The sequence below is a fragment of the Poecilia latipinna genome, unplaced genomic scaffold, assembly GCF_001443285.1.
Source record: "Poecilia latipinna isolate Pla-1442-1.1 unplaced genomic scaffold, P_latipinna-1.0 Scaffold2271, whole genome shotgun sequence".
Lineage (NCBI taxonomy): Eukaryota > Metazoa > Chordata > Actinopteri > Cyprinodontiformes > Poeciliidae > Poecilia > Poecilia latipinna.
In genome coordinates, this window is record NW_015114887.1 from 113,291 (window position 1) to 130,242 (window position 16,952).

Here is a 16,952-nt window from a genome sequence, read left to right on the forward strand (position 1 = left end):
TTACAGCAGACAGCCGCTCCTCTCTCTTGCAGGTACTGCGTACCCCCACTAAATCTTTTAGGGGTACGCAGTACCCTGCCATACCCGCCTACTTTTCGCCCCTGCCCTTACTTGTCAGAGCAGCTCTTTTAGCAGTAGGCAGCGGCATCAACAGTTTAAACTGAGCACTTGTGGAGGTCTTTCACCCACTCTGACATCAGACTTTTAAATAATCACATGCAATAAATCACATGTACTCTTTAGGTCACTGCATATGGGCTATGTAAAGCTCTGCAATACAATTATAAATTAGCAAATTAGTAATTAATGTAAATTCAACTCAGTGCAGTTATAAGCACATGCAGGTAGAGTGGTGTGGGTCAGGGGGCACAGGGAATCTTGTCTTGTTCAGCTTGCAGCCAAATATGCTGATGATGTTCCAAAATCACATCACAAAACCTGCTGAACCTATGAGCTGATCTTGAGATTCAAAATGGTATTGCAGTTGGAATAACAGCACTAATGAGCTCAACAACAATGCAGCATGCAAGCAGGACCGGCCCAAGGTACAAGCAAACTAAGCAGTCGCTTAGGGCCCCAAGGTCAGTAAGGGCTCCCCTCAGTGAAGGTGATTTCTTTTCTTCATTTTTTTAGTAATAATTTCTATGTCATTATATTGGCAAAAACACACAATTTCACTGTGAAGTTATTTGCCTTTACAATAATATATATATATATATATATATTTGATGTATATTTGTATGTAGAAATTATTTTAACACTAAAAAGAAAAAGAAAAATGCTCTTGGACCCCCCGTCAGGCTACATAGCTGCTACATGGATGAGCTGCTCTATGCTGTAGATGGGGATATGTTTGCTGCTGAGCATAATCATTTTGTGGCTAAAACAAACATTATTTTTACATCATCTTAAGAGCTTAAAAAGGACTCACCTGGTATCAATTACATTTTTAGCCAGTGGAGTTACGCTGAAGAAAAATTTAATTAAAGAATGTCATGAATATGTGTGTAGGGCTGCACCAATTGCAGTTTTCTGGCCGATCCCTGGTTACCGATGTTTAAAAAGCCTGACCTGCCCATTTTGATTTTGGCTGATATTATTAATTTTTTTTTGTCTGAAATGTCACTAAATATAGTAAGAAAGTCACTGAGTTGCAAAGTGGGGTGAATATTATTAACTGTAAACGTTCAGACCAGACCTGGTGGGCCGCTCTGTCAGTCACACCTCTCACTGTAGAGCAGAAGAGGACAGAGACTGACTTATAAACCTTTGCTGACGAAGGTAAGATTAGGGGATAAGACGGGCTTCACATGTAAGTATCGGCCAATCACAATCACCCAAAATTAAGGAAATCGATGCCCAGTAATTAACTGGTCGATAAATCAGTTGGACAATAAATGTATCCTATATTGTACATGTATATAATGTAAACAGCTCTGCCAGAGATGCAGAAAGTTTATAGCAGGTATGTGAATGATCTAATGATCAGACTGCTGATTGCAGCCAGTCCACATTGTTAGCAGAACTAGAGGGCCCCAAAACCAAATTTCACTTAGGGCCCCATGGAGGCTTGGGCCGGCCCTGCATGCAAGACTTCCAAAATTTGTTTTTTCCAGATCTGTGGTTGACCCACCCCACCCCCATGGCCCACCACCACTGACCTCCCCCTGAGATGTTGTTTATTTTGATCTCTGTTGTGATTAAATCTTACTTGAGAAGATTTCCCAGGTTAAAAAGAGCCCGGTTATGATGAGGGTTGATCTCCAGGGCTTTCCTGTAGTAATGTTCTGCCTCATCTGGGCTGCGAGTCAAAGTTCCCAGATTGTTCATGGCACTGGCGTGACGGGGATATAACCTGTGAGGCAAGGAATGGAGGTTTGAGCTTAGACTTTTTCAAGGAAAACTGCCTTTATCAGAAGATCCTGAACAAACTTTCCTCAAGAAATATGAAAAACACTTAGTAGTGCCACTTTCTGTAGTGTATACAACAATGGCTCATCAACAAAAAGACATAGGTGTAACAAAAGATAGTCACGCAACAAGGGTTTGTTTTCCCAAACAGTAATTTATGGAAATAAGAAGGATAAAAAATTGTTCTTTATCCAACACACTGCAAAGTTGTGTTCAGACCAATAGGCTGTAGGATTCCTGAATAACCACGGGTATACTGCTAAGGTTGTTCAGGTTATGTAGAATGTCAGGCAGGATTGAAAAATTACACTGAAAGGTTACTTTTGAAACTAAAGCTCCATTTGCTCCCCTGCTGCTACAAAAGCAGCGGAGATGGACAAGGTAGATAATAAATGACATAAATGCTTTTGAATTCAATCAAACACAGAGCTTCTGTTTTGGCTTTGTACCTTACAATCTAACTTCATGTGGCCTCACATTCATGTTAGTTGTTTGTTTTTTTTTACTTTGCCAAGCATGTTGGGGCTCCAAGGAGATCAAAGGCATAGCATTATGTAACTTTAGATCATATTTGTGTCATGGTTTGAGGGTGTTGGTGAGGAGATAGACACAGATAGGTCCAGGAAGACATGAAGTAAATGATAATTTAATGATAAATACTCCTAAACAAAGTCCAACAGTGACAGCTCTGGGAAACAGACGGACGACAAAGCACACGACGTTTGATGAGGATCCGACAAAAGACAAAGACAACAGGTGGACTAAAATACACAGGGAGAGTAATCAGGGAATGAGACACACCTGGGAAGCAAACAACAGGGAAGACAGGACAGGGACAGGACTAAACACAGAAAACCTCAAAAATAACTACAGAGAAAACACAGATCATCACAATTTGTCTGATGGATTGCAGTTTGTTAACGCTAATGACAAATATTCCTCATGTAATAAAGATATTTATGGGGTACCAAAGGGTTCTGTGATTGGTCTGTTTTTAAAAATGATGCAGTAATAATCTAATTTTACCTGTCACTTTTTAAAATTAGAATACTGACAACTTCAATTGCATTCAATTTTCATTTGGTTTCTTTTGAATTATCTGGTTAATTCAAATACAGCGAGGCACCAAATGACCACATCCTCTTGTTTTCAGCAAATAAAGAAATATTTCATCAAACATTGTTCAAAGTAACTGGGAGAAGGAAAAAAGGCAACAGACTCGTGCCAATGTGCGTTAAATGAAAGAAGCAAACAAAAAACAACGGCTCCTCTCAATGTGCATCTAGAGCGATTTTGACGTGTTTGAAGTGAGACATTTGACATCTTGCTCTAGATGTGTGTCAAAGTGCAACAGGTTCAGTCTGAACGCAGCATAACAGCATTTCAATATAGATTTAGTGGAATTTTAGTTTAATTAGCCATGCGTAAAAGCAATCACTGATAATTGTTATTTGCTGAGGTGTATTTTTGAACAGACTGAGTTGAAAAACAAAGATTAAACTCATAGTTTAAGATTAAATCTACAGCAGGGTTCCCCCCAGTGTATTGTAAGATTGGAGCGCCCCTCATTTTTATTTTAAATAGGTTTTTTTTTTATATATACAAAATTAACCTCAGACTGCATGCATTTTTGCTGCGCACTGCTCCATTCTGACTGAATCGCGAGTTTATAGTTGATGAATTGAATAGTTGATGCACTGAACAGGGCACAAAGCCGGGTGTGCACCAATCACCTTTCGGGGGCTCTGCGAGTTGGCTGCCTTGCAACCTGTCGCAACTGCACCTCTGAAGTTCACCTCAGCAAGGCTGGTGCCTGCAATCTGCCATTCAAACTGTGGTGTTAGGGTGTTCTTGCAGAGCAGCTCCTGTATCAGCATTTAAATTACACCCCCGTGCGGACTCGTTTTTTTGGAGAATACTTTACCACTCTGAGCAACAGAGAAAGAATACTTTACTTGCTCTGTTGTGGAAGCATGGAGTGCAAATATATTACAACAAAAAGTCGCGTTTTGGAGGTGGGCGTTGAGCATGCAGTGTGGAGCGAATGATATATCTTTGTAAACAAATAATTAATGAGTGGCACATGCATTTACATCTCAACAAGCTTGCCAAGTACGTATTCTGGCAGTTCATGTCTCTGTGTGCTTGATAAAGTTTATCTGTGTGTTCCCGGTGGTCAGGTGGCTTAGCCCATGAAGGAGCTGCCAAGCTCGCCTCATAATTGAGCAGCATACTGTCTTTTTGCATCTTCAAACTACAGCATATAAAATTTCCTCTATAAAGGACTAATAAATGACCAAATGCATTTAAATGGTTGTTTCAAGCTTGATTATTCAACTAAAAGTACCTTGTGTTTTATTTTGAAACTTTGGCTTTTATTTTGGTAGTATTACCTTTAGATTAAGTAAATTTAACTAATTGGAAAGAGATGTTAAATCTGCTAATTTCAGAGTAATTTTAGGCGCTTGGCTGACATACATTGAAGGCATGTTAGTTTATTACATTAAAGATGTTTGTGAATGTGTCCAAGATTAATTAAAGTTAAAAGTTTAATTGTAATATCGTGAGAAGCAAAATCCAGTTGCAATGCCTTCAACTTGTTGCCATTTGATTTGTATTAAACTTCAGTAGGAGAGAACGTTTTTACATCTAGAAGCTGGTGTTTATTTAGATTTGTTTGAATTTGTTTAATATGACATAAGACACTCTAAAGTAAACAGACTGTTTATATCTAAGAGCAAAAAAGTTTGATAATTCCATTAAATTGGTCTTTATAGCTTTCACAGTGTGTTCAAACCAAAATCATTCTGCAGATAACAAAGAAGTGTTTATGAACCATCAGCACAAACGACAAAGCTGCACCCTTTCTACCTCTGCTCCAATCCAGTCAAACTGAATGAGCACTTACAGGGACTGCTGACAATATGAAAAACAGAGATAAGAAAAACTCATGTGTTGAATCCCAGCTATGAAAACAAACAACCTTGTTGGCGCTTATTGCAAACTCTGCTGTCACAAAATGGAAAATCTGGGTCTCTACTCATGCCTCATAAATTTAATCTCTCTGTCTCTCCAATCCAGCAGAGCTGTGCAGTGCAGTGGCTCCAAGGTTGTTTCAATGTTGTAAATGGCCTTGAGCAGAATTTATTTAGGGGTCCCTCTTCCTGTTAAGGACATCAGCACCAATACCACAGTTTCAAAATAGATTTAGTGAAATCTGGGGGAGAGGGTGTAGTTTAATTGGCTGAGCTTAGAAGCAGACACTGATCAATACAATTTACTGAGATGTATTTTTGAACAAAGATCAAACACAAAAATCATCCTCATAGCATCAAATTGTAGCAACAAAACAAAATGTGAGAAACCTTACACTGAAATATTAAACCATTTAAAAAATTTTATCCCTGATAAAAGCATTAAATGAAATTTAACCAGCAATGTCATTCTCTGTAACAAATATTAAAATTCTAGCTCTGGTCTGTGTTAAAAGGTTTGTATTTATGGGGTCCCCTGCAGGTCTGGGGGGGCCTTAAGCGGTCGCTGAGTTCATTTGTGCATTAGGACGGCTCTAAATGTGACCAGCATTACATAATGTTTTTAGATTCACTGGCTGATCCATGTGCTTTATTAGAATACATAAAACAAAATTCATTATTTTAAGTGTATTTTTTCTTTGTTGTTTTTAGTTGTGTTTAAATATCGTCAATAATGTAATATTTTTACATTTCCTGTCAACATTTTTTAATACAAAAACACGGTGGGCCACTGGTGAACCACCTCAGCGCTCCAACCACCAGGCTTAGCAAGTTTTCTATGGGAAACACTTCATGGTAACAACATTCTAACTATAAAGATTGTTTTTGCACTTTTACAAATGAACTTTGACAGCTCCTTAATTTTTTAAATTTAAATGTTAAGCAATTTAAAATCTTTTAATTTATCTATACTGAAATCATTAAATCAAATTTAACAGCATTGTCATTCTCAATGAACAAATGTTAAAATTTCAGTTTTATGCCTGTGTTGAAATGTTAGCAATCAGCTACTTAGTTCATTTATGCCTTGCATTGTCTGTAAATGTAACCAGCATAACATGATGTTTTAAGATCCACTGGCTGAAAAGTTAAATAGGATTTAACAAACATGAAAAAAAAAAAACCTTATTTATTTAAATTTTATTTTTTGTTGTTTTTAAGACACTATGTAAATAACCCCAGGTTAAGCTCCTTATTTGTTTTGTTCCTTTTTTGGCGTTTATTGCCTTTATTTTGTTAGTTGACTTCTGGTTTTTTAATTTAATGCTTTTATTTTGATGGGAGAGCTTCCGCTGTTTGTGTTGTGCAGCTGCTGCTTGGCAACAGAGAGAACAGAAGAAAAGTTCCAACAGTGTTAAAAATGTATCTTGTTATTAGCGGCCTCCTTGATAGAGGCAAAAGGTATGTTTATTTTGTAAATAGGATATTTTCAATGTTGAGCAATTGTAATTGTGATTTTTGGTTTATACTGTACAGTTTTTGAATCAGTTGTTAGTAATGAATGTTTTTAGTTTTTTAAACATTACGGTTGTAAGAGCATGTTTTGTGCCTTACACTGTCTTTTGTGTTTTGTGCAACAACTCTTACGGTGAAACTTATGGTTTACTTCAATAAACCTGACCATCATCAGTACAGCCAAATTCCTTGATTTGAGGGGAGGCCTGCTACAAGAATTGTCAACAAGGTCTTCCAGTTACATCTGTTTCCCATCACCAGGCTTAGCAAGTTAGCAATATTAAACTGCTAGCTAAAGTAAACCAAGGTTCTCATAAGCAGGTTTTCTGAGGGAAAATGAGAACCCAGAATATCATTTAAACTAACGAATGCTGCGAAAAAAGCATTTGTTGCTCAGCAGAGATGCATATTTTTTGCTGAATTGAAAAGGAAAAAAAGAAACAGAAACAGTGAGCATCCAAACTGATAAGGACAAATTAACCAATGTTCTTCTCATTTAAATAAGCTGTGAAAAGTTCCAAACTAATAATAGTGTTCAAGGATACATGTGATGTGCTAAGAGTTTGTGCCACTATATGTTATTTTCAGAGCCAACTCAAAAGGTAAATAAAAAATAGTTCACTACAGTGGACCCTACTCAACACAAACTTTGGCAAAAATGTGGAGTCATTACTCTTAGAATCTGTTTACCTTTGGTTTTACAATTGTAATGAAATAAATAACTACAATTATGGTATGAAGCTATATAGAAGTTAAAACTTTGCCTTCGCTGAAAGTATTGCTGACTCTTATTGAAAAAGACATTGTTGAGGTTTGTTGCTACATACAGTAACATCTAAATTAACAAAGAATTCAGTTCAATTTATACAAAATAGCCTACATTCTAGCTTAACGGAATAATTCAGTTCACATGGAGTCCCACCTGAGGGCATTGTTGTAGTGGTAAATAGCTTCTTCATGTCGAGCGCTGTCTTTCAGAAAGTTGGCATAGTTGTAGTGGACTTTGGCATTGTGAGGCACAGTCTTGAAACCAGAGCTGAAATGATAGAAGGAAGAAAAAGAAAAAGAAAAAAGAAAAAAAGAATCCTTCAAAGAAAGATTAACATTCTGTGTCCTTTTGTTGAGTATGATTTTTTTAAGAAATAGTGCTGATTTAAACAACGATAATGCTGAACAATGTACGTGTGATCGGTATCCCCGACGGATTTTATGGCTGCTTTGCTGCAGAACTTAATTTGCCTGGACAGCAAACCGGACAGCTGGACCGAGGCCATCGAACCCTCCATGTCAGACCCGCAGACAGGGGTACTGCATGTAAACAACCGTTTATTTGTTGTGACGTGAGCTCAAAGTGCAATGCTACAGTTAGCTTACCATACGATTGTGTTTAAAAATAATAATGGAAAAATGGCTAAAGGCCAGGTCACAAAAAAAAAAGCCTGCAGACACCGGTGGAAGGTTTCTCAAGGTTAGTTCCAGAACCTGTTTTTGAACACTGTTAAGTTACGATACATAGTATGCCACAAGCATGCAATTATAGGTTTGCGGCTGTGCTGAATAAAATATTACAGTGACAAGGCAGTGACAAGGCAGTGGACAGAGCTGACCCCACACTGAATAACTGCATCTTAACACCTAACGTAAAATTAGTTATGTTGGGCTATCTACTGGCTGAAAGAAAATGTTTATTTTCGCTGGTGCAACACAACACTTGTAATAAATAACTTTTTTAATTTCCATGTGTTTTCTATCACTGGAGGGCTTAGAATCCATACTTTCCAAACCTGTAAATAACTCAAAACGCCAAGAGCATTGTGGCCATTCACACTTAAAAAACAAGCAGCACCCTTCACATTAGAAGAAACAAAGACAAATATTTTCATTTCAGGCTATAGATGTCAAGATGTTGTGTTATTGTAGGGGCAATTTTAAGTCAAGTGACCGATGAGTGTTTGTTAAATGAGGCAAGTGGTCCTTGACCTAAAAAAGTTTGAGAAATACTGCTCTAAAGAATAAATATTTTACTTTGTAAATTACTTCTCTAAATAATTACTTAGAAAATTACTTCATAGGTAGTTCAGTGGCTATGAACTAATGTATAGTAGATTTCTAAAGTCTAGCCCAGTTCTCAGTGATGGACATTTTCAGCGCATGTTTAAAGTTAGATGGAAGTAGACACGAGCATAAGCTGGATGGGGAAAACCCATTATTACTGTTGGGCGACATACATTCACTCTTACTGTGCAGCTTTATATGCTTCATGTAACTTTATTTTTTCTTATATTTCTTTGTAGTTTACGTTGTAGTCTGCAGAATATAGTCATGTAAACAGGAATATGAGGACACAACCACAAGGCCTGAGAAAAGGATTAGTTGGTAAATAATCAATTTATTCCTATAATCATTTTCATGTTTTCATGACTGAATGGGAGCTTGTTCATAAAAAAGACTGAATATAGAATACACACGGTATTTAAATATTATGTAATATATGAATGTTCGATGAAAAGGGCAACAATACGGCAATAGAGTCATTTTTGTGTGTAGAAACTGTACCTATTATAAATCAGAAACGGAGAGACACACTCACCGAAAGAGCGCTTCCCTGGAGAGCCAGACGGTGTTCTGTTGGACGGTTTTCCAGGAGAAGAGCAGGATCAGCAGCAACATGAAGACACTGAGGAGTGTGGTGCCCCAGCGGCCTGCAACTGAAAAGAGCCGGCCTAGACCAGCAGCCACAAGGATACAATACCCCATACTGCAGAAGGAAAAGACAGAGGAAACAAAAAGTCAGGTAAGTTTCAGGATAACATTGTGTAACATAGGTTGCTATGATCAAAGATATTAGTTGGCTTACAAAAGAAACTCTTCAAAATAAGTTTTGAAAACTGCTGACTACACTGAAGACCCAGCAACATTTTAGAGGGGCTTTGCATGTCGATCAAACTCTTCCAGTTATCCCTGAATTGAGCAATGGTAGCTTTCTGGGATGAGCTGATAATACTGTGTTTAGTTGGTAATAATTTTTGTGCTTTTCGGCAAATCATCTGTTTCAAAATATTACATGTGTCCCTGGTTCAAAGCACCTGAATTAAATGTCTGAATTATCTCCTCAAAGCAGTAAAGTTCTCCAAAGTCCTGCTAATGATCTGAATATTTGACTCTAATGTGTTGATTTTGCATCTTCATTTATATTCTTTTATAAACAGATCTGTTTATTTATATTTGTTTCTGACAGACAATAAAGGACAGTTATAAAAGTTCTGCACCGTCTCTCACCCAGATATAACACACTCACCTGGGCATGTAGAGAACTCTCTCAGCCACAACAAATCCCACTCTGAAGAAAAGATTACTGGCAGGAATGAAGGGAAATACAAGAAAAAAAATTCCTACCAACACCTCCTTGTTCTCCTGCCTCTGTAGGTGAAAAAAGAGGACAATCGGAGCAAAAACAATCAACATAAGTAGAACAGCACTCACTTGTGAGTAGAGTTGCCACCTTTCAGAAATCAAAATAAGGGATGCGCGCCATCCTAGTCTCATTAGCGTGGGGGGCGGCAGGGGTGGGGGGGTGCTAAGACTAGGGTTACCAAGGGACCAGTCCCTATACATTTAAAGCGGGGGGTGGGTGGGTGGAAGGCGACTACGGTGGTAGCGTGTCGGTTGGTCTGTTTTACCCAGAAAGCAGTTGGGCAAAATATCACAACACCAACACTGTGAGTAAAACAATGACTGGGGCAGCCTACTATATAAAGTACTTGGGGACCATTTTTTTTATTATTACATATACACATTTGTAGAATACGGAACAAATTGTGGTTCCGTATTTTACGGGACGGGTGGCAATCCTACTTGTGAGTGGAAGGTGCATGAGAACAACAAAGAAACTGTAAGTTTCAAAACCCCATTCGGTCAAGGTCATTTATTTATGATTTGATAGGGATAGACACACATTAACATAGACAAACTGAATAAAACAGCAGCCCCATGCTTGTATTGTGGTTCTTCAGCTAATTTATAGCACTTGTCCTACTTCCATATATGGTTTTTAAACAGTATATCTAAAATCTATTATAAAATTAAATGATTATAGTCATGGTCATTATGTCCTTAAGAAAAATCCCAAAATCATTTAAGAAATTATTTTGCTTCCATTATGGGGTCAGAACCATTAAGCTAGCAGGAGCATTCCTTCACATGATGTTAGCAGTTAGTGTTAGCTCTCCTGTTTTATTCATTTTGTCTATCTGCACATTTTGGAAACATTTTCTCTTTATATGTCCAGTCTGCAAAGACACAACTTAGACCTATGACTGCTGGATTATCTGTAGACTCAATAATGACTAGGAAACCTGCAAGAACAAGGCTGCTTCCAGAAAGATAACAAGCTTATACATGTTGGTCTTTACCAAATCAGCTGGCAACAAAGCTTTTTATTTATTTTTTTTAGATCTCTTCATCCTCTAGAAAGTCATTTCTGGTTAATGACGGTCTGTTAATTCTGAAGTTTGCACACTTAAGAATTACTCTGTGTGTCCCAGAACACACAGAGTTCTGGGACACAATACTGAGAAAAACAAAATAAAACAGAAACCAATTGTTAATTATATTGTGTTAGGTAAATTGTATTATTATCAACTATTTGTTATACTGTTTTATATGTTCTTAGTTTATGTACTCTTATTTGGTTTAGTCATATCTTTTAAGAAATATGTCTGTATTGTTAATCACTCTGGTTTGCTTTCTTAGAGGGCCTCTCTGAAGAAGAGCAGTGACAACAGCTCTTCACAGGACGGCCTGCTTTGACCTCTTAGATAGCTATAAAACCATCGCCGAGAAGATTCACAACTTGTCCTGTCTGATCCTGGGTCAGGAACTAGATAAGCTAGTGCGAGATAGACGGTGTTGTTAGTTAGTGATAATCTTGGCGCTGTGACTGTGTGAAGTGTTTCCCCCTCCCTTTAGAGTTACAGCGCTCTCTGTGATTAGGGATCCTAAAGACAATAAAAAGAGAGGGGCAGGCAAATGTGCTTCAGATCAGTAGGAGATTTGTAACTGAAAGCACATCTCTGTCTGTTCTCCTCGCAAGTATTAAGAATCTAACTTTCTCTTGTCTTTCCTGTGTTATTTGCTGTGTTTAATAGGTGTCAACTCTGACATATTGATAGTTGAATTTGTGAACTCAATGAAAATTTTATATTGGAGCATTGTAAAAGACAGGAAGTGACAAATTTACAAAACTAAAATTACTTAGGAAGCGTTAAGGAAGTTCCTTAGTTACACTGTAAAAAAAACTCAGTAAAATTTACAGTGAAAAATTGTAATACGGTTGCACATTACAACATCCCAAAGATTATAGAGAGCAGGACAAACTGTTCCTCCTTTGCAGACCAACCAGCAGCTCTAGTTAAAACTGTGACGCTTTTGTATCAATGCTTTAATACTCGGAGGTCGGTTGAAAGCTTGACAGTAGTTCCAATATTTAACATTTTCCTTTAACCTCTTAACAGTCACCCCAAAAATACTTACATTTAAGTCACTGGGTCCATGAGGACAGTGTGACGATCTGTGTTTTTGTGTATTTATTTCTTGGTTTTTTCTGGGTCCTTGTTTCCCCGTGAGTCTCTGTGATGTCCTGTCCTCCCTGTTGATTGATCCCAGCTGTGTCAAGTTTTTCCTGATTACCCTCCCTGTGTATTTAAACCCACCTGTTGTTTTTGTCTCTTGTCGGGTCCTCGTCTAATGTCAGTTTTGTCGCATGTCTAACGTCTAATGTTATTACGTGTGTCGGCTCTCCAGTTGAACTGTTTAAGTCCTGGTTAGCTTGCTCTATGTTCAGTATTTTGTCAGTTGCTAACGGTAATTAGCTGTGCGCTAAACTCTCTGCCGTGCCGCCTGTGTTGGACTGTTTTGAGCTCTCATTTTCTTCACAACCTGGGTTCCTGCATTCTCATCTCACCACCACAAACCATACAAATCATGACAGACAATGGTGTCTTTATGACAGTTGAGGGGTTGTAAGATAAGGAAAACTTAAATATCGTCATGAAACCAGATTAGGACTGATTGAGATCTTTCCAGGACACACAGAAAATAGGTCACAGAAACCTAGAGGCAATAAGTAATCTTGCATTCTGATTCAATGATGTAATATTTGTTTTAAATACACTATGACTTAATGTTGATTATGAGTTATGTGATTTTGGTTTGAAAGTAATAAGGAATCCTGACTTAACAATGGAAAAAATCATAAATGGATAAAAGTAACGACTACAAGTTAAGTGTAAAAGTCTCTTATACAACTAGAGGCTGAATGGGAGGAAAAACTGTAGTCACAGAAGAAACAGGAAATGTTGTGAAATTATGGGCGATGGCTGCAGATGAACGGGAAGCGCGAGTGCTAATAAGAACATCAGCAAGGATATTTCAAGGAAAAGGAAGTTCAAAAGTAAACGATGCTGTTCTAAGGAATTAAAAGTCAATATGTGCCTGATGTCAAGGGAAGGATGGTAGTTGCTCGGAGAAGGTTGTGTAAGCAGCCGATGCATACACACCCAAACATGGAAGGTATAAAAATAATGAGAGAGAGAAACCAGGGGTTCTTTGTTCCACAGTGTTCGAGTCAAGACCACACGAAGATGCAGGATCGACAGAGGGCTGTGCCTTGATACCCCAGGGAGGTGAAGACATCGCACTCCTCGAGAAGGGAACAGGATCCGTTTACCCACAGCCTGGGATTCTGATTTGACAACTGCCCTACGCTCAACCCAAAAGATCTCAACTAGGCTGCAGTGGACATGGGGAGCAGACAAAGATCACCGAGTGATAAGGAACTGAGTCCATGGAGGACACACATCAGTTCAACTTTGGTTCTATTCTGAAGAGGATTCTGCCTTGCCAAGGCAGGACTCTAACCATGGATATTAAAGTTTTCTGCTGCCAAGATCATTTCAACACCTGGGGACAAGTGGAACTGCATCCCAAAGCCTCACTTATTTAGTTCGGTGACACAGTATAGGTACTGGAGGGAGGTGTGAGTTCTAAATTTCTTATATATTAATCTCTTGATTTGTTGATTGAAGAAGCTGTTTGTCAATTTTCCCTTACTAAAGCTTGCTAATAAAATATTAAAGTCTGATTGATGCTGTGGAGGACAGTTAAATTAATTGAGTCAATTGAGAGGTAATTCTTCTGATTAAGGTCAAATCAATGGTCATGAGCCTAGTAACCAGGAGGCTTTAGAAGTTTCTTTGGTGTTTGTAAAATAATGACCTTGGGACTCGTGCCGAGTCTCTAAAATTTATCTAGACTATAACAAGTGCACGAGATGGAGAGAGAGCTACCGTTAACATGAGTGGTTTCTGAAACCAAGCGGCTTCAGGCTACTCAGTTGACTGTTTCATTAACTGAAAAGGGTCATAGCTTCTGGACAGGAAGGTAGTCAGAATCTAGACGTATCTTTTTCACTTCCAACTTAAACAGAATGTCCTCTACATTCTCATATGGAGTAATACCCAGGAGCTAGAGGCTTTCCGTCCTGTTAGGTGGAGAGCTGGTCAGTAGTCAGTCTGCGGGAGTCTGTGAGGAGGTTTGGTTGTGGTTGACTAATGCATAATAACAATATTAAATATTTTACAGTGTTTCTCAGTAGGTTGGGTGCATTTCTCAGAACAATTTAAATTATCCTACTTCTGCAAACTTCAAATCATTGTGTCACACGTGTACATAAAAAAAAACTGTTTCTCATTCTGTTGAACAAGTTCCAAATGCTTTTGCACAACATGCAAGTGATTATGCACGCCTCTCTGCTTTTTCCTACATTTTCAGTTGCTTTAATCATGTTGATCAAAATACATTAAACAGCTCTTTTTTGAATTGTCTCAACCTCCACAAAATTTAAAGTTCATTGTATAAGTGTTAACATGCAAAGGGCTTAAACGATATGTCAATAATATTTTTTATATATTTCTATTAGATATTTCTTCTAAATCTGTCCTGAATTGATAAATTGCTCCCAAGTGAATCTTGAACTTTTCTAACGAATAATGTGTGAAGCATTAACTCAACCAACGTTCAACCAGTTTTCTGAAATAGACTGGAAGTGCATCTCATGAACCATCTGTTGGCAAGCATATGGTGTATTTAGCCAAAGCTCAACACAATGTTAAATATCCTACAATGGAAGGACAAGGACATGGACAGGGTCAACAACCAGAGAGAAGAAAAGGGAGAGGAGTCAAGCTGTGACAGACGAGTTAGAAGGCAAAACATAGTAAGGGAAGATGGAAGGAAGAAGATAGAAAATTCCTTGGAAAAACATGTCTTCATTTCATCTTTTTTGTTTGTGTTTTTAGTCCTGTTGCAGAGATCATGTCAGTCGACAGCAAACGTCTGCTTAAGAAGTTTTGAATTTTCAGTCAGAAATGACAACACGGCCTGGTTGAAGTTCCAGTCTCCTGAGTCATGTCTGTATGGTTACACGGTTGTGTAAACAAACTTACCTTGGTTCCAGATATTATTTTATCAATTTTATTGTGATTTTTATGATTATTATTATTATAACAATCATTCAACTTCATGTTATAATTGCATGGAGGCTCTGTTTGTTGTGACTTAATATAGTTTTCTTAATAAACTTAACCTGGTTTTAATTAAGCTCATATGTGAAAGAGTCTTTGACATTGTTAGGCTGCTGTTATAACTTGTTCATTATTTTTATCTTCAAAATATTTTTGCAGTTTCAGCAAATTAAGATGAAATAATTTGCTTAAAATAAGCACATCTCTCAAATACATGTGTTTCCATTCGAGTCTCAACACTTTCAATGTTTATGCTGAAGTGAATCTTCAGCATAAACATCTTAAACTAGAGAGACAAACTATCTTAAACTATCTTTTAAGATAGTTTGTCTCTCTTAAGTCCACACTTAAAACAACTTCATAATTAATGTAACATAAACTGATTTTATGATATTGCTGACTATTTTTTCTACTTCTAACATATGCAGGCAAAGAAGACACCCAGGAATGTTTTTCCACCCCAGGCATCGGGTCCCAATCATCATCTGATTGGGACCAGATGTGACTCGCTATGTCACATACATGGCGAGTCCACAATGTCTTAAAATGTAAGTCTTACTTTTTTCTTTGCCATTTTTCTGTACTCTTTAAAATACAAGTGCTTTCTCTGTTTAATTGCTCTATTGTTCTTTTTTTGTGGATTTCTGTAAAGTGTGGTGGTGCAGTGAATGGGAATGTTCTGTTGTTGATCTGGACTGTTGCCTATTGTTTTATTGTGCTAATTTTCATAATTTACAGGTTATCTGCAAACCTTTAACATATTGACAATTTGTACAATTCTGTGATAGTATAGTGGCAATGTACTCTTGAAAAATGTGAATATATTGAATATACACTGAAAGTGTGTTGTAATTGATCCTTCTTTGTTGTGGTAGCCTGATATGTTTGCAGTACTGTAGTGTGTATGAAGCATGTAATGTACAAAGTGACAAAGAAAAATAATAAAAGACATTGGTAAGTAACTGCAAAGTGTACTTGATTAGCGATTATAGTAAACCAAAAGAGTAATTGGAACATACAGTGATCACACTACTAATATATAAAATATGTAATGCTTAGAAGACATTCTAAATATACACAAAAATAATAGACTTAAGATATACTAATCAGGCTCTTTTATATTACATAAAAAGTTATATACTTAAAGCATACAAAAAAAGCATGTGACAGTACACTTAGTACAATTTAAATTATGCTTTTCTACAATTTAATTACTATTAAAATACAGTAAGTACAAAATTAGTTGTTCCAAAATAACACACTTCATGTTTACTGATGATTCATCTGGCTTCTAGTATGCTCAAGTATGCTAAAATTGAACATACATATATTTCACCAGGGAATGTTTAAATATAATTTTTTAAGTGCATTAATCAGTCTTTAAGGGATCAGACTTATTTCCTTCATAATTTTCCATTTTGAAATGCTGACCAACAACAATCCCTTGTGTGTCGTGCAGTATTTTTATAGGAAAATTTTGGCAACTACAGCTGCCGGTAATTTACCGTAAAGTTGATTTTTACAATAAAATGTCATAATTTGCTTTGTTGTTTACTTATGTAGACTAATTATATTTGCAGTATGTCTGTTGTTTTTATAGCAAGTTCCTTAAACAGTTTGCAGTTCTGAACTGTTAAAGTGATGGTTGACAAAATATTAAACCATAATGCCTCATACCGTACGGCCGTATTTACTATAGCAAAATTCACAACTAACGGTGATGAACTGTAAAATGTTTATACAATAAAATACCATAATGTATCATACAGTTCTGCTGTGTATGTTTGCAGTACATATCTGTTGTTTTTATAGTAATCTTTCATAAATGGTTATACAGTCCTTCAGCCTCAAAAACTATATTCTATTTGTCAGGTAGTCCTTGTTCCAGGTGATTGCTGAGGCCTCCTGTCTTTCACCTGAGTCTCTCCAGAAGCTTCATGATGAGAGATGTCAGGGCAACAGGTCCATA

General features: G+C 37.2%; 1 protein-coding gene across 1 annotated transcript in view; it reads right to left on the minus strand.

Moving 5' to 3' along the window:
- Positions 1-1,673: 1,673 nt before the first annotated feature.
- LOC106937088 (transmembrane and TPR repeat-containing protein 1-like) overlaps positions 1,674-16,952 on the minus strand; it is a 45,603-nt gene continuing 30,324 nt past the window's right edge. The window contains exons 6-9 of the mRNA XM_015018419.1: positions 9,700-9,821; positions 8,992-9,159; positions 7,324-7,437; positions 1,674-1,855 (exon numbers count right to left, since the gene is read on the minus strand). Of these exons, the coding sequence (XP_014873905.1) occupies positions 1,708-1,855; positions 7,324-7,437; positions 8,992-9,159; positions 9,700-9,821 (552 nt within the window). The 3' untranslated portion in view covers positions 1,674-1,707. The remainder of the gene's footprint in view (positions 1,856-7,323; positions 7,438-8,991; positions 9,160-9,699; positions 9,822-16,952) is intronic.